Source organism: Branchiostoma belcheri, unplaced genomic scaffold (genome assembly GCF_001625305.1).
Source record: "Branchiostoma belcheri isolate BF01 breed outbred unplaced genomic scaffold, Haploidv18h27 scaffold326, whole genome shotgun sequence".
NCBI lineage: Eukaryota > Metazoa > Chordata > Leptocardii > Amphioxiformes > Branchiostomatidae > Branchiostoma > Branchiostoma belcheri.
This window is the reverse complement of record NW_017803939.1, coordinates 98,282-122,178: the sequence shown is the minus strand read 5'-3', so window position 1 is coordinate 122,178 and position 23,897 is coordinate 98,282. Positions and strand designations below refer to the sequence as shown.

The following is a 23,897-nucleotide window of genomic DNA, read 5'->3' as shown; positions in this document are numbered from 1 at the left end:
TGTACCGGTACGCAGTACCGATACTGTACCGGAAAAATTGATTAGGTACAGGTCCAAAATACCTAATCCCTCAGTACCGGTACTGTACCTAAACAATTTCACACCAATTTTATGCCTATTTGTGACCTCAAATGTTTAAATAGCTGGTTAACAATGGGTGCCTGTGTAAGGACAGTGTGTTCATGAAAACAAAAACATCTTAGTTTTGCCTATATTTTATCTGAGCATTCGCCATAAACAAAGAATAAACCTTAACTATCAAGTTTATTTATGTTTTTTTGTTATTGAAGGAGTTCAGAAGAGCATATAAATTGGTCGAATTGTTCAGGTACAGGTTCAGGTCCGGACCTGTACCTAAACCTGTGTACCTGTACCTGTACCTAAAATTTGTTTAGGTACACAGCTCTATTTGGGGGTCTTGGGGAAGTCGATCAGAATATCCTAATGGTAGTGGGAGTTTTCCAGACTTCCAGATAATAAATTACCATACACAATCTACTACATTGTTCCAGGCTTGGGTGATGTGTTGGAGGCAGTGAGTCAGAGTTGTTCCTGTCTCTCAGTGTTTGTTGGTCTGAGAGGAACCAAAGAGGAGCTGGGTCTGAAGGCACAGAACGTCTGGCTTTTTGCAGGTACAAGAGCTGTTTCATTCAACTCTTAATCAGTAGTCATAAATTGAACATTGAAACAGGTAGATATTACAATGTAGCCCCTGACCAAAGGTTCTGTCCATTTTGTCCAAAGCATATAGAAAATGAATTTCACTTTGATGGAATGTACCAAATATGATGTTATACGTAACAAGCTGTTTACATTTCTCGAATCAAGTACAACAGATTTCAAGAGTCTCGATGTTGGAGACAGATTTGAATATATCTTTACATGTAATGGTTCCCACAATGCAAAAATAGGTAGATATATAAAGGAATGCTTTGCTATTAGAAAAAATACAGAAACTCATGATTAGCCCACTCGATTGTAACACTTTATCAAAGTCTTGTGCTAGCCCTTATTGTTTGAGTAATTTTAATTAAAAAGAATTTATGTTAGGTTTTATTCGACATTAGGTCATATTCCACACACTTATTTTATTGTTGTTACTTTCTTTATGTAGTTTGCCATACATTGTACCATGTGCAATTGCCGTGCAATAAAGGTCTTCTTTTCTTTTGTAATGTGATTATGAAGCAAATTTCGGATTGGCCCAGACACTTGGACTGTTTAAGGGTTTACTAACTAAAGTTTTTTTCTTCTTCATTTTTCGTGTTTCATGTCCACGTAGTGTTGGCTGCATGGTGTGATACACATTGAATTACTTCATACAGTCCCCTCCACAGATCAAATCTATTCACAAAAACTCAAAACACTTCCAGAAGTTTAGAAAATTGAATGTCCATGTGTGTTGTTGTCTGTCTCCAGGTAATGATATGGAGAAACTTCATGAAGACTACAGCAGGCTGACACCGGAGGAAGCTACACAAGTTGACCCTCCGGTCTTATTCATCTCCTTCCCATCTGCAAAAGACCCTTCCTGGGAACAACGGTATCCTGGTAACTTCAAAATCATATTCCTCTTCTCAAGTCTGCAGCAATGGACCTTAGTGTGTCAATTGCTCATCACTTTGTATAATGCACGTTGTTCAGCACCAGGGACAGGAATGGTTGTGTGAATGTTGTTCAGGAATGGTTGTGTGAATGTTGTTCAGGAATGGATGTGTGAATGTTGTTCAGGGATGGTTGTGTGACTGTTGTTCAGGGATGGTTGTGTGAATGTTGTTCAGGAATGGTTGTGTGAATGTTGTTCAGGAATGGATGTGTGAATGTTGTTCAGGAATGGTTGTGTGAATGTTGTTCAGGAATGGATGTGTGAATGTTGTTCAGGAATGGTTGTGCGAATGTTGTTCAGGAATGGTTGTGTGAATGTTGTTCAGGAATGGCTGTGTGAATGTTGTTCAGGGAGGGATGTGTGAATGTTGTTCAGGGATGTATGTTGTTTTTCAGGGATGGATGTGTGAATGTTGTTCAGGAACAGGGACAGGAATGGATGTGTGAATGTTGTTCAGCAACAAGGACAGGAATGGATGTGTGAATGTTGTTCAGGAACAGGGACAGGGATGGATGTTTAAATGTTGTTCAGGGACAGGGACAGGGATGGATGTGTGAATGTTGTTCGGGAACAGGGACAGGGATGGATGTGTGAATGTTGTTCAGGAACAGGGACAGGGATGGATGTGTGAGTGTTGTTCAGCACCAGGGTCAGGAATGGTTGTGTGAATGTTGTTCAGGAATGGTTGTGTGAATGTTGTTCAGGAATGGTTGTGTGAATGTTGTTCAGGAATGGTTGTGTGAATGTTGTTCAGGGATGGATGTGTGAATGTTGTTCAGGAATGGTTGTGTGAATGTTGTTCAGGGATGGTTGTGTGAATGTTGTTCAGGAATGGTTGTGTGAATGTTGTTCAGGAATGGTTGTGTGAATGTTGTTCAGGGATGGTTGTTTGAATGTTGTTCAGGAATGGTTGTGTGAATGTTGTTCAGGAATGGTTGTGTGAATGTTGTTCAGGAATGGATGTGTTAATGTTGTTCAGGAATGGTTGTGTGAATGTTGTTCAGGAATGGCTGTGTGAATGTTGTTTAGGAATGGTTGTGTGAATGTTGTTCAGGAATGGATGTGTGAATGTTGTTCAGGAATGGTTGTGTGAATGTTGTTCAGGAATGGTTGTGTGAATGTTGTTCAGGAATGGTTGTGTGAATGTTGGTCAGCCACCCATGTTCTGTCAACCTATAGTATTACTCTCTCCTGACAAACATGCACACAAAGCCACCCAAAACAATACTTCATACCCAGAAGTAACCAGGGCATGTCTCCTTTCTATAACGTTGGATGCTAGATAAAATTATAATTTTTCTAATAATCTTGATTGAAACCCTTTCAGGAAGGTCGACGTGTACTATACTGAACTTCTCCGTCCCGCCTGCTTGGTTTGAGCGCTGGAACGACGAGCGCGTGAAACATCGTGCTCATGAGTACCAACGTCTGAAGCAGGCTATCGGACAGCACATGTGGGAACAGACATGTCAGCTGTACCCAGAACTACAGGATAAAGTAAGTTTGGCTTTCTTGGGCGGTATATGCATAGAATATTTAGACTTTCTGGATCAAAAGGTCATGGGTTTGAATCCTAGAATTTCCTAGCCTTCAAAACCCCTTATATGAGGGCCTGCAAGGGGGGGTCCCGCCAACGCTCTACGCTGAATTCGGAAACCTCTCGACTACACTTTACGATCAATTCCAAGTGGCTACAATGCAATACGTAGAATTAAAACGCTGAATACGCTCTACGCAAAAATATTAGAGCAGTCCGTCTATGCTCTACGTAGAATTGAAACGACCGATTACACTCTACGGAAAAGGTCTTGAGGAGGTTGGTTGGTAGGTTGAGTTGGAATCCATTTTCTGATTTGCAAGGTCAGTAAGCTCAGACACGCATACATTTTCTTTCCACCATCTAATTTCTAGGTGGAATTCATTGAAGTTGCCACACCGATCAGCAACAATCACTACATCCACGTGTCCCAGGGAGAGATCTACGGGCTGGACCACACTCCGACACGTTGCAGCGCTGAGATGGCACTGAAGCTGCGACCGGAGACACCTGTCCCAGGGCTCTATCTCACAGGTAACAACAGCAGCCATTGTCTAATCCAGGGTTCTAGCCTGGTGTCCAAACCTATTATACATGTAGCTGGCAGCATGTGTAAATTTTTTTGCTGCAGGTAATTACCTTTGCCAAGGTTATGTCTTCGGTAACGTTTGTGCGTGTGTGTGTGTGCTCGTGTATGTGTGTGTGTGTGCATGTATGTGTGTGTGTGTGTGTGCGTGTGTGTATGCGTGTGTGTGTGTGTGTGTAAACGCAGTAACTCGAGAACACTTAATAGATTGTCTTGATATTTGGTTGGTTGGTTCATGTTGGTCTTGATGAGACCTTGAAAGGAATAGATTTTGGGCCTCCTGGTAGCTTGTTATGCTACTGCAGCAGAACTTCCAGTTTTGGTCAAATGTCATGCTAGGGTTGCAAATTTTGGATGGTGAGTAGCTCTTGTGCTCCATGAGTTTGGCCCTCTAGCAGCTTGTTCTGGAACTGCAGGGGCATTTTAAAAAATTTTAGAACTCAGATAACCCAAGCACCGGTTGACTGATCATCATGCTATGCATTAGCTTCAGAGATACTTGGCATGATTAGGCTTGGCAGTGGTATGACACAGTAAGGCCACACCAATTTAATTTCTTAGTTAACAGATTTTTATAAAAAAAAATAATGGAGTGGGCAGGCGAAAAAAAATAAAAACAGGCCTAGGCATCCTATTATGGCCCAAAATGGTACGATAGGAGCCATGAAGTCAACACACCAGGCTGGTTCAAAATTTAAACATTGAATGTTGAACTTTTAATGATACCACTGCATTGAAAGATGTAATAACAGTTACTGTAACAACTAGGATGAAAAGGACTGTTTTCAACTGTTCAGGGTAAAATATGAGCATTTTGCAGTTGATTCTGAATTTTTATTTTTATTTGCAAATCAGAAAAAAATGAAGCGGGCGAATCTGTTAACCAAGAAATTCAATTGGTGTGGCCTAACCTCTTCTTGTTTCCTCCAGGGCAGGACATTTGTCTGACAGGGTTTGTTGGTTCAGTGTACTCTGGTGTCTTCACAGCCGGAGCAGTCCTGGGACGTTACGTCATCCAAGATATTTGGAACCTCTCTAAGAAGATCAACAAAAAGATACAATAATGCCGAAACTGGCAACACTTTTATCAGCCAGTGGAATAACCTGGTAGATTGTGTACGTTTTTTATGGCTTCACCACTATGTGGTGAAGTCATATTGTTTTTTTTTCATTGAACACCTGTGTACAAAGCCATGAATGAACTGCATTCAAGTGTTTTGGTACATGTAGGTATGTCAAGCTTTCCTGCTCCAGCATTGGAATGCAGGGCATAAACGCTCCTTTTTATCTTGAAAATCAACAGTTTGCATTATGCAATTAGAAATCCTAACCAATAATGTAGGGGATAGCTATCCAACTGTTGTCACTTCACACTATAGTTATATCAATGTAAAGAATTGTTTTCCCTTGTATTTCTCCTTCTTTCCCTGCCATGTCGTGAAATGTTTCCCTGCCACCGCGCCGCGTGCCTGTGAAGCTGGTGTGTTGTGCCGAAAGGCGGTTATACCAGCTATACTGATACAGAAATGTGGTGAAGCCATGCTGAATTTGCTCCAAAGCAAATGTTGGCCTTTCTAGTTGTTTAACTTAAAAATTTGCAGTAAACATAAAAAAAGAAGTTTCATATCTGATGACAGCTTTGGAAGTGACCAATATTATTATTGAGATGAAATGAATTAAAAAGATGAAAATATACAATGTACTATAAGAAATACAAAATTTGTTAGTTCCAGGAATCAAGAACTGGAACATGGAATTGATGTTCACTCAATATTTTGTACAAACCTCTTTGTTTATAAAATAATACTTTTATGGTTGAATCAAGTTGGGAAATGTGTATCATGGGTGTCACAAGTGCTTGCAACAATAAAACCATTATAATAATTATGCTTGCATCATATCTTCTTGTGGGTGATGTGATTTATTTCATATAGGAGGGGGGGGTTAATGGGGTGGGGGTTCTCTCAAATTTGGGAGTACCTCATAACTGTTATGCTAAGTTCAGGAAGGCAATCAAAATGTCACTTTTCTGTTCTGCAAGTTACAGGAATAGAACTGTTTGTGTGTATGTATGTGGAACTGTGAATGTCTGATCACACAAACAGGGAATGACGTTAACAAGGAGGTTTACATGTGAAATAGAATACGAGTGTCTGTCATGTCATCTTTCTGGAAGAAAAAGGACAGCCTGCTGCCTTCTTGAAATGATCATTTAAAGAGAGTAAGGAAAACAAAACAAGAATCATACTCGGATTACAGTGACCAACTTTCTTTACTTCTTACAAAAATATTCTCCCCCCAGTCGGAAGAAAAGCATGAGGAAAACTGCAACATTTAGAAGAATAATGGCATCGCAGGATATGGATATACCTTGTGAAGCGCAGTTAGAAACAGCAACATACATGCGGACGGCAATCTCAAAATAAACGTACAATATATACATAACAAAGCTTAATATATATACAAACATATGTAACTACTATATTCATATTTGATTAACAGAAACAGCGTTTTACGAATGTTATACATCTCTAAAAGTTACAATGTTATGCAGCATGGACGTTTTTTATTGCAGCAAAGAGGCCCTGCAAAAAACTGCAGTGTGGAACATTGATGACTGCAGTTAAACTTGGACGGTATCATATATAACGTGTTTCCAGCTCATGCTATAACATTTGTTGGCAAGGCTTTATAAATGTGTGGACAGGCATGATATTTGGGCGATACAAAACCTATAACTATTGAATAGTATACAATTTTTGCTTACTAATCTATACAAAACAGTTTATTTCTCTACTGTACAAACAAGTAAAATGTGTAACTGCTTTAATTTTTACATACAGGTAAATAGGACCTTAACCCTTCAAATGTTAAGGTTTAGTAGAACAATTCTTTCTAAGGGTTAAGAGGATATGTTATTTCCAGCAGCACATTTGCATACAATGTATACCAGGTACATAGTGATACATAACTTTAACCCTCTCCATACTGTACTAGGTAGACTTTTGGTGCCAAAATTGTGTTGGAAAAAGGACTAGGCAGCAGGAAGAAGGTTAAAGTTCTGACTGCTCTTCTTGTATACGCTACTTCAGTTCCGTTAGCTGTTCAGGTTGTCATGCATTAAAAAAAGGACAAACTTTGATTTCATGACCTTCAATCGGATATCTGACCTTGAAAACAATTGCCTTTACTGCAAATAATGATGAAAGATTTACTTCCTATACAAGATGCAAATTCCAACTTTGCACAAATCTCAACAGTGAATACCTACATTGATACATGAAGTTCTTTTCTTTTGTGAGTGAGTGAATTCTTGGGCCTTTTAGACTCAACAAGCAAAATGTTAAAAGACCTGCTTACATGTATTTTAGGTGGATATCTCTGGAAGAGAAACATTTTAATTGTAAAACTTTCACACTTTTTTAACCAACCCCTATGGTATACTGTTGTCTCAGTAAGGGGTTCCTGGCACTTGCGAAACAGGGTTTCCACCTTGGTTCCAGCCAACGATAATTTTTAAACAAATGTTGCGGTGTAGTAGAGGTTTTGGCCAGGACTGTCTCTTTCTCCCTTTACATTGCTTCCACTTTTAGGCAAGGCATTATGTTTGTATCCAGAGCTGAGCTGAACGTTGGCAGAGGTGTAGCATGCCCGTAGCCAGGATTTTAAATGGGGGGGTTCTTCCCACTGCTTGAGGGGACCAGCGAGCGCCGTAGGCGCGAGGCGAGCGCCGAAGGCGTGAGGTTCCTAGGGGGGTCCGGGGGCATGCTCTCCCGGAAATTTTGAAAAATGAACCTTCTAAAATGGCATTTCGTGCATTTTTGAGAGGATTTCCAAGAAAAAATCAGAGATAAATTTTTATTCAATGACAACGGGAGCAGTTTTTCTACGATTCCAGTCCATCTTTTCAAGAGAATTCTTGGACCTTTACATAAAATGTGGACCAAAAAGGGGACCTTTCAGCCTTGTGGCGGGTGTTCTTCCGAACCCCCCTGGCTACGGGCATGTGTAGTGTCAGGTCCTGTGTTATTTCCTCTTGGACTGCTTGTACCTGAGGAGGGGTGGGTAGAGTTTCCTCTGCCCCAGGAAGCCGGAGCTGCGGTGATCTTTCTCCCCCCTACTGTGGGGCATTTGGCCGATTGAAAGAGAAACCATGGACGGATGGGAACTTCCTGTGGGGTGGGGAAAAACAGGTCAGAGACAGGAAAACTATGGCATGCCTCCATCTTAGTACATGGACAAGGTAATACATTATTTGTCAGCAAGTATTTCTTAATATATATGACTTTTGATTTCTACTGAGAACACTACTCGACAAGCCCACTTTTACATTGTGAAATAAAGATAGACGATCATCAATAAACAAAATACTTTAATACGAAGACAAAGATTGAATGAGTTATGCAATGCAATATTGCTAGAATATCCTAATCTTAGCCGTATCTATGAGAAAAAGCACACTTTTTGCCTCCTATGTGCTTCATAAATTTATTTCAGGAGACCTCAATGAAACAAAGTGACTGGTATTTCTTCTGACGAGGTTGTCAGGACCCTTTAAAGATGAAAGCCAATACCTCCGATCAACTGAACATCAATTTGTCATCTTGTCTTGTCTCAAGTTAATTTTCAGACACAGCTTACAAAAGTGACATACTACATGTACATGTAATATAATGTCCTAACTAATTCCTGGCATTATGAGTAATACTAGCAAGTCAAGTTTTAATATAGAGCAATTTTTGCTTCTCTTAATTGATTAATACTCCACCACCGACCAGGGTCAAACACTCACAATTAGACAGCACAAAAGTTAGTAGTGTGTTTCTTCAAACGCCTTCAAGCAATGTAAAAATAAAAACATGCAGCATATACTATAAGTGTGAATGTGTCATATAATGTGCAATAAGCAGCAGGCAAAACAAAATAAAAAAAGCGAGCAGTTTTCTTGTTGTCATCTTCTCCAACCTGTCTGCATGTGAAGAACCAGATACTGTTTATCAGTGGAGAGGAAACATCCATGTGATAGCCTCCACCAGGCCTTCCTAAGGGCTTATGGATAGTAGTATTGTACCCAGAACCATGCCATAATATAGTTCAGAATCTATGCATGAATTGCTCAGGGTTAGGATATGGTTCTGGATAGTCTCTGTATGTCCAACGACTTGCCACAGGCATGGTTTTGGATACACTTGGACTATCCAAAACTGTGTTTGAGCATGGTTCTGGATAAAGCACTGGATACAAGGAGAATTTGGCAAAAAAACAGGATGAACTGTGCCAGGAGAGTGGTAAAGTTTCCCATTGGGCAATGGAAACCCTACATGTACATGTATGATGGCCAAACTCCCCTTCTCCCTGTTTGACAACATTTTACTACTACTAGTCTACTAATTTTTTCAGCCATCTTGTTAGTCTGGTGGAGACTAGCAGTTTTGGGTATGGCTGGACAAATTTGATTCTAACGGACAACATTATTCAAATGGAAGAGTGCCAAAAGAAAGGAGCCTTAATTGTTCAGCATTGTAAGCACTTGAAATTTTCCGTCAGATGTTGTCCATAAAATCAAATTTGTTTGCCTGGTGGTTTTCCTGGATGGTTTCTTGCTATTAGTAAAAAGCATGTGAGGAATGGGAAAATAAAACATTGAACTGAAAATAAATGCAGTGCAGCTGAAAACAAAATGAACACAGTCAGTGTGCAGAGCAGATGCGGCAGGAGAGAGGCACATCGGCAGAACGTACTGCACCTGCGCGAAACCCATAATATATAATTGTGCATAGCACTTCGGCAGAATGTCTCATATAAGGTAGTATTTGTGCATATAAGGTTAACACCCCGTCTGTAGTCTCCAAATGTTATGTCGGAAAAAATAATGTCTGCAACAATCAAATTCTGATGCAAACATCCAACAAAAACCGTGAAAAATCAGGGTTTCGCGCAGGTGCAGTACGTTCTGCCGACGTGTTCAGGAGAGAGGAAACGGCAGTCACATGTTCTGGGCGCGTGAGATCCTTTTCCGTGAGGACGGGATGGAGATGGGCTCGGGCCGGATGGTGAAGTCCTGACGCCGGTACTCTGGTGGGGACATGGTAATCACATCATGCATCAACTACAACAACTTCTACAATGGACCTACATGTATAACATTATTACGTCACAGTTTGTTTACTGCAATGAATGCCGGTCAATCGACGTTTATATTGTACAGGGGTGTGTAGCGCAGTGTGTGTTTGTGTAGCGTTAGCCTTGATATAAGGCCCTTATACAGTACTACTTTCGTCTAATGTCATAACTAAATCACCCATGCGGCATGTAATGCTGTGTCAACACAACTAGACGCAGCAAAAATCAGACATACCTTACTTTGAAAACTTTGAAATGATCTTTATTCCTTAACTGACCGTTCTAGAATGTTCTTTAGAACAGGTAAACAAACTGTGACGTACAAAAATGTAATAATGGTATATGACCATTCAACTACGTACAGGGATGGTACGAGCGTGTCTACATTTCAACAAAACGGATCCGGATGTCAATTGGCCTGTGTGGTTTGTAGACTATTCTATTCTATATTTTTTGTGTGGATATAACTGTTACAGTACTCTATGTCAAAAATCACTGTCAGTGGTCAAAATGACACACATCGTTATGATCTTAAACCCTCACCCTAAAAATGGAACAAGAAACTGTACAGCATTTGCCTTTAAAAATCTTAATTGAAATACCAACAGTGTAATTGTTTGTAGTTATAGATTCTTAAAGCTGGATTCCACTCCAAGGTCCACAGTTTAGATATAAGAAAGAGACCAAAAATTCCACCTAAACCCTTACCTGGCTGGAGATGGTCAAACATGGTGGGCATGCGCCATGTGCGGGAGGGGGACGCCAGCCGACCGTAGTAGATATTTGGCTGTGATGAAGGAAAAACAAACATTACTCATTAGGCCTTAAAGCAAGCAAATATCGGATACAATAAGCATTTGCTAGGAGAGATTCAAGTGTGTTCATCCCAAATCGCCTAAGTTCTGCCAGATTTTGCTCAAAAAGTGCATCCAAAAATTCCCTAAATAAGTCTTCCAGCATATACATGGTATGCAGTTTGTGATGTTACATCAGTGTTAAGATAAATCATGTGCATTTGAAGCCCGTCTATAGTGACCACCTGCCCACATACAGATTGTATCTGTACCCTGAGTAGTCTTCTTGGGCAGTTTTGACAGTGTATAGACGTCCTTTTATACAACATGTACATTAAATGTTGTAAGCTGTTGTAATCTGGGGTCGTGTGGCACAGTCGGTAGTGCGTTCGGCTCACACACAAGAGGTCACGGGTTCAAATCCTGCCCATGTCACCGATCTTGTGCCCTTGGGAAAGGCACTGTACACGACTTTCCTCACTTCACTCAGGTGGAAATGAGTACCTAGCTTTGGTTAGGGACGTCCTCGGATAGGACGTTAAATGGAGGTCCCGTGTTTGGGGAGAGCCACACCCCACACACATTAAAGAACCCACCGCACCTTTGGAAAGAGAGTAGGGGTCCTTCCCGGTGAGAGTGGTTCAAACCTTACAGTCCGGCCTTACGCAGCTTGTACATGTACGCACATGTACAAAACTGGTGTGTTACGCCTAAAGGCGGTTTACCGGTTATGCGAAACAAACAAAGCTGCAGCGTACCTCAGACTGTCTAACCGGCACGGTGCTGGCCCTCTCTATGCTGGTCTCCTGTCTCCTGCCCTCGTGGCTGCTGCCGCTGTTCTCCCGCGAATCCTGCGGCTCGTCCGTGTCGTCCGCGGCCCCTGCGCCCTCCCGGTCCCGCCGACACACGATGTCCTGGAAACTGGACGTCAGCTGCTTGCTTGCTGAAACTGTCGGCTGCTTTTCTCTACTGTAGGTAGAGAAGGACAAAAAGAGAATTTTGGTCTGCTCCATGGATAATAAATGTATAAAGTGACATAATTATGACATTTTGTGGAACCAGGCATGTCACGATAAGGCCACACCAAGTAAATTTTATGGATGACGTATACGCATGCATTGATTTTGGCCTGTTCCTAGAAAAAAAAACAAGAAATTCCGCTTCCTGTAACTATGACCAAAGAGTCACGACAGTGCCGCAAATCATTACATTGATATGAAACCCGTAACACGGAATGGGTAAAGAGCACATGCTTTGTTTCTGCAGGCCTGCAAAAATGTGATGAAAGAAACAGGACAGGACGACAACTGCTGTTCCACCTGATTTATTGCTGTTTTGATGATGAATAAAAGACTTCTTGCTTGTTAATCTGTGTCACCTCATTCAATTTGTGTCCTAACATTTGTCATCTCTTAGTATATTTCTAATCTAGGCATCTTGTTTTTAGGGCCCTTCTTGTTTTTTTTTGCCCTCTCGCATTAGATATAGGGTCTCTAAAGGACGTCATCCATAAAATTTACTTGGTGTGGCCTAAATGATACTTACCTGAAAGGCCCGACCAGCTTCCCTCCCGTGCCGTAGCTGTGTACTTTGGGGTTCTCCTCCCGAGGCTGTCCCTGCGGCCGCTCCATACTGTACTGCTGTGGGACGTATTGCTGCGTGGACGGGCGCTCCCTCGGCGCGGCGTTCCTCGGAGCCATCTCCAGGTCCTTCATGCTGATCTTCTCCATGGCAACGGGGATGAACTCGGGGCCGGGGCGGTGGCGGGGGTCGCGATGGCGCCACTCCAGGCTGGGGTGGGCGGGGTCCAGGTCAGGGGACTTCTCTCCTGTCTGTGGAGAAACAAAAATAGAAGATTTTTGATTGAATGAAACACTATGAGTACTTACATGTATATACATATAGAATACAACACGGTGTATTCCGTATCGCTGGAGGTACCAGTCCGACCGCACGTCGGATCGCCCGACAGCTGAAGGCCGGAGGGAGATCTGGTACGCGGGAGGGCTGGGACCGAGGGTGATGCAGAATGCCCCGTGTTGTATTTAATTTATGTCATACCCACCCAAGAAAACATGCCTTTTAATGCGAAATGGGCAAAAATTTGGTGTCGCTAAACCCAAAAAATGCAACAACATCAATTCCAACGTCTGAATTTTGTGTTCGAATTTTCAAAAGCGGTGCACGCAGTTAGGGCGAAACGCGTTCAAGCGGCCCAGGTAGGACATAAATAAGAAGATAATAATATTATCATGTTACATTTGCGTGTTTGTTTGTTTGTTTTATCAGGATCTCAATTAGTGTTTACACAGGACTATTCTACCTCGAGTCCGCAAGGGTGATGTTGTACATTGGACATGTACATGTAAGTAGCATGTGGCATATATGAGATACGTAGAATAGATACTAGTAAGTAGAATGGAATTCTAGGCGCAAAAGACCCTCATAATGACTAAAATGTGCACAAGGTAACCTAAGCAAAGTAACAGGCCATTCCACATGGAATTGCATAGGCAGTGCTCCTATCTTTTTAAAAATAGTTTTCCATGATTTGTATGATACTACAACAGAAGATGAATTATTTCCACAATGCTACATGTACATGAATGTATGATTCTATAACACAAGTCAGAGTTGTTGGTATCAGTATTTTGGGTTGAAAATTCCATTGGACCCACCCTGGCTATTTCTTCTCCCTCCTCTGCTTCCTGATTGGTTGCTGGGTTGTCAGGGTCTGGGTGTCTGGCATGCAGCTCACGAACATACGTGTCTCTGGAAACAGGACATCATAACACAGTCAGTGCCAACGTGTACATGTACCAGCAAACTGTCTATGGTATTGGGAGGTCTGAGGAGCCAGCAGCTTATGAATTGCAAGAACTTGCAAGTTATAGGGCTAAAGTGCAAAGTTCTATGAGTGACTGTCATAATGATTAAAATACTTAATATTAATATGCATTTGACTGCAATACATTATAGCAATAGTTGCTGATGCAGTTTAGAAATTGAACTATCATTTTATCCTTTAATGGGCTGCCTAAGCTCCAAACTGCATCCTCCAAAGTTGTGCCAACATGGAAATGGATCATTTTTCCTACCAACGCAAGGTTTCATCAAGGATATAACAGCATATGTCGATGAAGGTTAGACATCCACTGCCAGGTAAATACGATACGCCAAAAAGCAGTTACTCAAGCAACTGGATATGATTTTGGAAACAGTCAGACATTTCAGCTAGTATCCACTAGCTTTCATCAGTGACTGACTCAGTCACTGATAAAAGCTAGTGGATACTACATGTAGCTGAAACCCAAAATCATATCCAGTTGCTTGAATGAGTAAGTGCTTTTTGGCGTATAAAACAGCATAATTTCTCATTACTTCTGTCTTTATTGTCTACTGGTTTTATGTACATGTATCAGTTTTGTTCTCATGCATGTGCGTCACGAATGTTGTTGTGCCATAATTTTGTTTTTCTATCTTGAAATGAATAAAAAGAAAGAACTTAAAAAAAAAAAAAGGATATAACAGTATATCTTTCCTCTCACCTCCTGGGTCTGTCCTGTGATTTTTCCGGTGACACCTTGACCCTGTCGGGTGGTTCTATAAGAGACTTCCTGAGGTCACCGATGTTAGCCAGGGCAGAGTTTGGGTCGGGACTGTTGGCAGCTGGGCGTGCAGGTGGCTTGGTGGGTAACGGCTTGGGTTCAGGCTGGATGGAGATTCCATAAATGAACTTTGAATGGACTTAATGGCACAACAGTTGTACAACATACAAAATATGGCAAGTTTTGGCAACAGAGCCTGGCAAGTTTTGGCAACATTTAATTTCCTCTAATTCTAAGAAGCTGTACGCTATTCTAAACACAGCCAAAAATACTATCACCTTACATTTGTATATCTGCAAATCTAACTCGAGAACTCATGTTTGAAAGTATCCAATATTATTATAGTCTACCATCTTTTAATTTGATGGAAAGTTACATGTACACTCTACAATAGTCCAGTAGTGGTTGAATCTTTTTTCGGTGAATTTTGTGGCCAAATAGCAACAATTGAGGAACGACCATGACAGATTACGAAACTAGACCTACATAGCTACCAAATTATATGTTTTTTTTAAATGAATTATTTTGAAAACTTGATCAGCCACCCCCTGGTCCTACCTTAAGACTATTATTATATAGCTTTATATACATTGTATATTATAATTTATATAAATCACTTAAGATCGATTTTGTATCCCCAGAAGTCAAGGTCACCTTCATGTCCTTTGGCACGACCTTTTTGACAGGAATGGAGGCAAAGCCTGGAACTGTCGTCATGGTAACAGGGTCCTTGTCTGGAGCCCGCGCTGGGTAGGCAGCTGGAGGGGAAATCATACAAATGTATTTTCTTTTTTCAGTTAATTTTTATTTCAAGTACTTTTTTCTTTATTTTATCTTCATCTCATTTACCCATTTACAGTATGGCATTTCTAAAAATTAGTTTAAAAGTACCCGAAAAACAGATCAGTAAACAATATCGATAAATAAAATACATATAATTATAAAATATTAAGAAATCGAGGATCAGATTCTGATGCCTCTGAGAAATATTGCATCAATGAGGTTTTGCAAATTTCTTGTTTTATTAAAATTCAATATTGTGACTTTCTCATTGATTCTGTTTAATAGATGCAAGATGCATTTTCCCACTGGTCCTCAAAATGCAACAGAATCTGATAAAATGTATGCATGTAGCAGGAAATTGAAGACAGGAAATGGGATCTTTGAACTAACTCCCTGTCAGTGTCTCTGAGGTGCCCAGGATTTGGAAATAACTATGGAAATACAAATTAAGACAAACGCATTGAGGTAAGGCCACACCAATTTAATTTGTTGTTTCTCGGATTTGCCCTGTCCATTTTTTTTCTGATTTGCCAAAAAAAAATTTTTTTTAGGTTCTAAATCAACAGTAATAAACTGTTACTGCAAATTGCTCAATAAAAGACATATTTTGGCCCGAATGGTTGAAGTAATTCCTTTCCATCCAAGTTGTTTAAGTTTTTCAATGTAACAATACAACTTTGTTCCATTAAAAGTTCAAAATTTATTGTTTTAATTATAAACCAGCCTGGTATGTTAACTTCATGGCTCATATTGTAACATTTCCAGCTATCATGGGGTACCCCTGGGTGCCTTGGCCTGTTTTTTTTTATTTCATCCTGTCGCTTCATATTTTTTTGTGAAAAAATCCGAGAAACAACAAATTAAATTGGTGTGGCCTAATCATAACTTAATGGTGTTGTTGTATCTTACCAGGCGTGCCCTGTCTGGTGACCTCAGTGATGGCAGTAGAGGAGGGGACTGTGTACTGCTTAGCTGTGGAACAGCAGCAAGGCAAAACTACATCTTACAGACATGCTCCACAAAAATGTCAAATGAACTTTCAATTGTATCTTAGTTTTTAAGTGATTTCAGTAAGTGGAAAAAAGGTTAAAATAATCTAGATTCTATTCCATTCATACTTTTTTGGATGCATATCTAGTTTTCAACTACAGATCCATTTAGTCACTGATAAAAAGTAAATGGATGCTACTTGAAACATCGAACAGTTTTCAAAATCTATCCAGTCACCAGTCGAAGATTCCATGTAGCTTCCAGACATTGAAACATGTCCAAAGTACGATAAAACACATGACAATGTAGAAATGGTGTTTGTAGAGAATTGATAAGTAAAAGGCCATGTTGATTTGATTATAATATGGATGACATCTGCATGCGCATGATTTTTCGGCCGTTCCAAAAAAAAACAAACTTTTCAACCATACTGTAAATTGTACGATACTGTAACTGTTGCAAAATGAGCAAATATATACCGTGAGTTGCAAAGAAATATTTGAAAACGATTCCAATGTCGTAGAATGCCAAAATCAAACAAAAAAGATGAAAATGTAAAGAAATGAATTTGAAGAGTAGATTATTCGCCAAACCATACTTTGTGTGATTTGATCGACATTCACGACCACGTAGATTTCATAATGAAAGCAACTTTTTTTTTTGCAAAAGTTTTTTTTTATTCGCACGCTTGCATCAGTTTTGGGGTTCCCAGAGGATGTCATCCATATAATCAAATCAACAAGGCCTTACTGAAGACAAAACAAAACACACAAGATGCCCAGATGAGGAGAAGACTTACACTTCCAGGCCTTGGAGGGGGGAGTATAGTGGGACTGAGCTACACCGCTAGGCGGGGGCTGACTACTGGCTACTGTAAAGTAAGAGTAGAGAGTGGGTGAGTAGGGTGCACTCTACACTACTGCAAAAACATGCACTTAGTCTACATACAGTCTACATTTATTTTCTTACTTCTAGGGCCACACTAATCTAATTTCTTGGTTAACGGATTTTTTTTTAGAAAAATAATGAAGCGGGCGGGCAAAAAAAATAAAAATAAAAACAGGCCTAGGCATCCTATTATGGCCCAAAATGGTATGATAGGAGCCACGAAGTCAACACACCAGGCTAGTTCAAAATTTAAACAATGAATTTTGAACTTTTGATGAAACCACTGCATTGAAAGATGGAATAACTGTAACAACTAGGAAGAAAATGACTGTTTTCAAATGTTCAGGGCAAAATATGAGCATTTTGCAGTTGATTCTTGAGCAGAATCTTTTTTTTTCTTTTGCAAATCAGAAAAAATGAAGCGGGCAAATCCGTTAACCAAGAAATTAAATTGGTGTGGCCTAGGGGTGATATAATTTTGAGCTATTCCATTTGGAAAGTTGGGGAAACTACGTAGAATGTACGTCTTGCACAACTTTTTCCATGATCAAAGTTAACGTTTAGTTTCTAAAACTGTTTCTTTTTGACAACCTTTTTCAGCACTTCCATAAAATATTTGGAAAGGAACTCACGAAGCAAAACTATGAGACTAGCTACTGCAACTAGTACACAAACATTGGTTCTGAATCAAGGTTGAACTGTAATGGCCAGCACAAAAAGCAGGACTAACCCAAATTTTTACAACATGACCAAAACCAGTCTTTAAAAAACACATCATTCTGAAAAAGACTGGAGTTGGCCAGTCACATATCTGGGTAAGTCCAATTTTCTTGTGTTGGAAATTACAGTTTAAACTTGCTTCAGCATGACTTCTACTAACAGATGAACTGTCAAGCTAACAGGCATTGGTTGTCTTCCTTACTTTCTGCTTTGAAGGACTTGATGTGTGTGTCTGAGGAGTCGCTCGACTCTTCCGCGTTCCTGGCCCGCGGTACGATCTGTGCTCCGGTGAAGACCTGCGATCCCTTGGGGATACTGTAGGTGGCGCTGCCGATCCTCTCGGCCACCCGCGTTACTCCAGAACTCACCCTGGACTGAACCGTGGGCGCTCTGGGGAGGGGCAGGGTCAGCAGTTGGTTTCAATCAAGGAAAATTGTTGTAGAGGCATGAATAGCAAAGTTCTTTGATCACAACCATTTATTTTTTACGAGCCGACATTTTGATGACCATCTGTCATCTTCATCAGGGCAATTCTGACTGGCTTACTGTGCACTAACACTAGATGTTACTTGGTGCATAGTGCACTAAAGGTGTTACATAGTTCATAGTGCACTGTTACTTGGTTCACAGTGCACTTAAGTTTTTTTATGTTTTTACTGTTAACAATGCATTTCCGAACGTAGTGCAATTGTGACATACATACTTGTCATTGTTACATTATAGGGACATACATGTATGCGGTTTCAAAGGTAAAGTGTTCTGCTGTAGATGCAGTTTTTTGTGGGGAATTAGTGAAAAATCTACTAGTTGTTGTCACAATGTCTGCTTATAATTCTGCACAATGTGTAGCATTTCTGCTACATGTGTATTTTCACATGACAGTATCTTCTCTGAGTTACAATACTAACAGTGAATTGACCAATTTTGGTGCAAAGATAAGAGTGTTAAAACACTTATCATTGCACCAAAATTGGTGCAAATAATAATTGATATGAGAGAGAAGGATTAACCAACCTGCTTTGCACACTGACTATTGTAGCAGAGCCCACTCTGGACTTGGGTTCTCTCTCTATTGAAGAACCTGCAGAGCATTTAGAGACTTAAATTACTACAATTTATAGATGGGTGAAATACAGAGGCATACAAAGGCCTTGTTCTCAGCACCAGATAATTTGTTGTGACACAGTTGTGACAAACGCTGTTCTGTTGCTCACCTATTCTAGAAGCTGCCTTGGAATGCCCCTCGTCAAACGGGGAGGGGTGCTGCTTGATGGGGCTCTGTGCTCGCTGGGTTCTCCTGTCTCTCTGAGCCTGCAGATGTACATGTAGAGCAACATTCAACAACATGGTCTCTTGTGGCCATTATTAGCTAGTAGCTGCTAGTAACTTGTTGCAATCTCAATAAAGTCAAAGTCTATTATGTTATCTCCATGGTGTGATGAGGAAAATCACAAAATGTCAATCTATAGATATATAGGACGTTAAATACAAGAGGTCCTGTGTTTGAGGAGAACCACACCTCGAACCTGCCACAGTTATAAGTTCACGAGCTGCCTAAGTTGTAACCCCTGCTTTGACTATTTAGGGAGAAGAGATGCTGCTGCAGTGAGCATTGGTTCAGAGCCGTAAGTAGTCAATGTGGTGTTGTACTGAGCAAACCTGTTAAAAATAAAACTCACCTGGATGGACTGTTCGTGTTGTCTCTGTACCTTAGCTGACAGCTCCACCAGGTGTTTCTGGGACATCAGTCTCTTGTTAGGATCCTCCTTGTGTCTCTTCTCTATCTCCATAGGTTCTACTGGTTCTTCTAGAGGTAAGAAAAAACCCAACGTGTTCATCAGTACTTCAAAATGGAGCACTGCATGTTTCTTTGTGTTGCTGTGACAGTGATGATGAATGAAGTGCATTTATCAGTTGAAATGGATCTTAAAGTGCTCATGACACCAAAATAAGTCTGTAAAGTACATACAAATATCGGAAGTGTACATACAATACATGTATATTGAAGTTTGTTCCAATCATGATGACTGAGAAATTGAGCTTGTACGGCCTTCTAAAGTGGAGACTCTCCAGCAAGCTTCCCAATCGCCCACTTCGGGCATCTCTATACATTTTGCATCTCTGTGTTTTATTTTGCATTTCTGTTCTTTTTCCTAAACTGACATCACTGGGTGACGTCAGCTCAGGACAAAATACAGATATGCAAAAATAAAACACAGAGATGCAACTTGCCTGCCAGTACTGGCTTGTGCTGACTTTTCCAAGGCTGGACATTAGAATTTCGAATGTAACAGGAGAACCGTGCATATTTATTGTAAATGTGTCTGTTAGCCAGGGAATACTAGTTATGTCCAATACAATCAGCTTAAGTCATATTTTGGTGTCATGAGCACTTCAAGCCTAGCCTCCACCTGGCCTTTATTAATACTATGGAATTACAGATTGTAGAATTCGGCAAAAAAGGGAAATAATTGGCCAGGAGAGTCAGTTCAAACCTGGTCAATTCCTCTCCCTGTTTGGCTAAAATGTTACTGTATTTGAACCTACGTTGTTAGTTTGGTGGAGACTACCCATAGACCCCCTTTCCACCAGAGGCTACAACTGAGCTACAAAACATTTGAAACATTAGGCCACACCAATTTAATTTGTTGTTTCTCGGATTTTTTCAGAAAAAATAATTTTTTTTTAATGAAGCAACAGGGCGAAAAAAAAACAACAGGCCAAGGCACCCCATGATAGCTGGAAATGTTACAATTTATAATTAAAACAATAAATTTTGAACTTTTAAGGAAACAAAATTGAATTGTTACATTGAAAAACTTAAACAACTAGGAAGAAAAGGACTTTCTTCAACCGTTGGGGCCAAAATATGTCTTTTATTGGGCATTTTGCAGTTGATTTAGAACCCCCCCCCCCAATTTTTTTTTTTTTGCAAATCAGAAAAAATGGACAGGGTGAATCCGAGAAACAACTAATTAAATTGTTGTGGCCTAATTTCTACATGTAAAATCCCTTCACCAGCCTGGAAAGGATGAGAAACCTTTACTGGTTAGTAGAGTGCAGATTGTATAGAAAATGTTCTGTGACTGTGTGTTTGGATTACTGTGAGGGTTATTGTCTATGGGGTGGGTTTACAGCTGAAATGGACCCAGTCTGGAACAGGTAACTGCCTCTGATCAGTAGGAAATGTGTGAATAATGAAGATATATTTGATTAGTATATGGTGACCCATCATGTGCATTTTGATACTTCTTACATCTCATTGCTGCAGATTGACTTAGTACTTGGATTTAAAAATGGTCTTAAAGTTTTTAAATTACAGACTACAGGAAATTAAAAAGGGGATTAAAAAATCTTCCTGACTACTTTCCCCTGAAATTTTCCATTGTGGTCCACAAATAACAAACAGGACAAAATATCCTATGTAAGCTGCTGAAAGTCATAATTTGAGGGATCAGTAAAGCCTAAAAAGTCTATAGATTGTTAATAAGTATTTTACTGGTACTATCTGTTTCGGAGAAGAGCCTTCGAAAACTTTTTATTCCACCATTGTTCATATGGAACTTCATACTGACTGCAACCTTCTCAACATTCACCTCTAAACTCACTGACGACAAGAAAATGCTCCTTTTCTAAACTGACTTCATCTGTCATTGGTTGTATTTTGATACCAATCATGTAGAATTTTACATCATTCCAGAGTAAGAATCTTTGGAAGAACAGTGTTGTAAAAATGACTACATTAAACTGTAAACAAAGCAAGTGATCCTTTTCGTCTTGCTAAGTCAAAGTAGACTTGGCTAAGACTTTCTGTATGAATGACATCGAACCCTTGTTAGATAATACATGTATCTGCTACCTGCTGTGACTTGGATTTCTTACATTCTCTTCTGCCAATGTACATATCATAGGGACTTCCGTATAACAAATTTTCATGGAACAGTTGTAGGAATTACTGTGGGATCATTTACAGTAAAGCACAGTGCATGCTGTATAGTCAGATGCAGGTCAAAAGTTAAAAGGTATCAGCACCAAAGCTGCAAAAAATGCTTATAGTGACATTAGAACTGAGTGCATATCTGTTAGTAATGAGTGTTCAGACTGTTCCCAACTATTGATTGTGCTAGTCAGATGATAAGTAAGATGATAGTGATGAGTAGTTTGCACCAATCCCTCCACCTGTCCACCTGAGAATCAAAACTCGTCTCTACCGCCACACCACGGGGACGTCCTGTCTTCATCCGTCCTGGCAGTTGGCAGGGGTAACATGAAGACAGCTTGCTTCAGTGTCACCGGCTCCTCTAGGTCTTCTACAGTCTCTTCTGTGTTTTGTTCTTTCATGTCGCATTGCACTGTCTTGTTTTCAGCTTTGACGCTTCCTGGTTCTTTTGGTTCTCTGCTCATATCCCTGCTTGGAAACGCGATGACTGCATTTGTCATCCTCACCGATTTTGACTGGCTGGCTCTCCCCCTACTACTTACCTCCCGGGATACAGCCTCTGAAGCATCTGCTCTGCGGCACTTTCCTTCTGTCCCTCCATCATGATCTGCCGGGTTCTTCCACAGAGGAGGCCCTTCATCCACGGCGCTCTCCCCGGGAAATCCGAACACCGATTGCTTGACTGCTGTTGGGGAAACGTTGTATGGTGTAGGGACTCTGTAGCTGCTCGATGGTTTCTTCCACTGTACTGGTTTGGCCACCAGTCGCTTGAGTCCAGCGGATAACACCGTGTGGTCGAGCCCCTTCGTTCCAAACCGTGCCTCCCCCAGGTCTTGTTGGGGCAGCTCTAAGTCAGACAAGTCTGTATCGTTGGCGATGCCATAATCAGGTCTTTCTGTGTCTTCTCCTGATCTTGCAGTCTCCACACAAACGGCCTTCTCAATCCCCGGGAGTGCCCTCCTTGCGGCGAGCGATATCTCGGAATCCCTCGACCGGCTCATCACCTGGAAGGGGACGCCTGCCTCCACCACCACGCCGACCGAGTTGATCGTTATCGTGGGCTTGTCCGACATCTCCCTCGGTTTGGGGCTCCCGAGAGGGCTGGGGAGGGAATTGCGCCTCTTCCAGGCAAGGTACTCCTGCAGCTTCCTCTGACAGCCCCTCTGCAGGGTCTGTTTGTCCAGCGACATGGACTCCACCAGTTTGAAGCTGAGCTGGTGTGTGCGGGAGGGGGGCTGGCTGCCTGTGAGTGGTGGTAATGCATAGGGAGACCTGTGTTCAGTCACTAACTACCACACACAAGCTGGAAACAAATCTTGGTCAAAAACACACATTTCTTAATAGAAAGTTGTCAGATTATTTCTTTTTATCTAAAATTTTGCATGACCTTGAAAACTTGAGTTAAAGAAATCTGGGTGGCTAGCTAAACAATGAATTCTATCCATAGCTTAAGTCAATGTACATGTACAAAGTCATGTAGTCTGATATCTTCCAATAGCACATCTTGTCAATCCAACCAATCTATTGTTGGGAAGAGGCTGGACAGAAGTGGTGCATATTGCACATATAAATGGTTGGCAGTAGAATAAGTGTGCAGATAGCTTTGAATAGTGGTGCTAGAAAGATATGGAGCACAGGACCCGCTGAGGTCAACACAACTTGACAAACCTTCAGACCTAAATATGGACATAACAACTTGGATATTATAGCTATCATTATCATACCATAGTTTAAACAGTGATAACTTTAACACAAAGCAATGGCACAAACATGTATTATGTAACTCAATGAGGATGCTACAATACATGTAGATTTTAACATTAGATACATCTAAATCGAATTGTTCAACACTTTGAAAGATGAATGTTTTCAAAAGTAACTACGCCTGAAGATCTCAAAGCTCTGGGAAATTCAGGATAAATGTCTAGGATTTTCTGACACCAAAGACACAGTAAAACCCCATCACAAGCACGGCACACAAAACGGGCACAAGTAAGGCTCATCTGTACGTGTGAGGGAAAGGAAAAACCGCTGTCTTGTCTTCCTCTCCACTGCTACACTTGGCCTGGTGGGGAGGGGGGCTAGTAAGAGCCACAACAGGAGACAATGTGGAAACAAACAACGTACATGCAAGTCAGAACATACATGTACATGCACTGTGAACAAGTTAAAACAAACATTTTTGTAAACAAGTTAGAGCATACATTGTAGTACATATAACCCATGCTCACATTCAAAATAACACCTCACACAACATCTCTCCAAACACACTGCAAAGTTAGCAATTTGTGTTAGTTTTGTTTGTTCAGGTAATATACAAAT

General features: G+C 40.7%; 1 protein-coding gene and 1 pseudogene across 1 annotated transcript in view; one reads left to right on the top strand and one right to left on the bottom strand.

The window, feature by feature from the left end:
• Positions 1 to 4,888, top strand: part of LOC109475088 — a 15,084-nt pseudogene extending 10,196 nt beyond the window's left edge.
• Positions 4,889 to 7,707: 2,819 nt separating this feature from the next.
• The window catches only part of LOC109475086, a 68,939-nt gene continuing 52,749 nt past the window's right edge, over positions 7,708 to 23,897 (bottom strand). Inside the window, exons 24-37 of the mRNA XM_019775629.1 lie at positions 21,847 to 22,818; positions 19,315 to 19,442; positions 18,850 to 18,946; positions 18,650 to 18,716; positions 17,838 to 18,025; positions 16,827 to 16,898; positions 15,947 to 16,009; positions 14,909 to 15,012; positions 14,195 to 14,358; positions 13,325 to 13,418; positions 12,192 to 12,478; positions 11,405 to 11,615; positions 10,561 to 10,639; positions 7,708 to 7,901 (exon numbers count right to left, since the gene is read on the bottom strand). Coding sequence (XP_019631188.1) covers positions 7,756 to 7,901; positions 10,561 to 10,639; positions 11,405 to 11,615; positions 12,192 to 12,478; positions 13,325 to 13,418; positions 14,195 to 14,358; positions 14,909 to 15,012; positions 15,947 to 16,009; positions 16,827 to 16,898; positions 17,838 to 18,025; positions 18,650 to 18,716; positions 18,850 to 18,946; positions 19,315 to 19,442; positions 21,847 to 22,818 — 2,672 coding nt within the window. The 3' untranslated portion in view covers positions 7,708 to 7,755. The remainder of the gene's footprint in view (positions 7,902 to 10,560; positions 10,640 to 11,404; positions 11,616 to 12,191; positions 12,479 to 13,324; positions 13,419 to 14,194; positions 14,359 to 14,908; positions 15,013 to 15,946; positions 16,010 to 16,826; positions 16,899 to 17,837; positions 18,026 to 18,649; positions 18,717 to 18,849; positions 18,947 to 19,314; positions 19,443 to 21,846; positions 22,819 to 23,897) is intronic.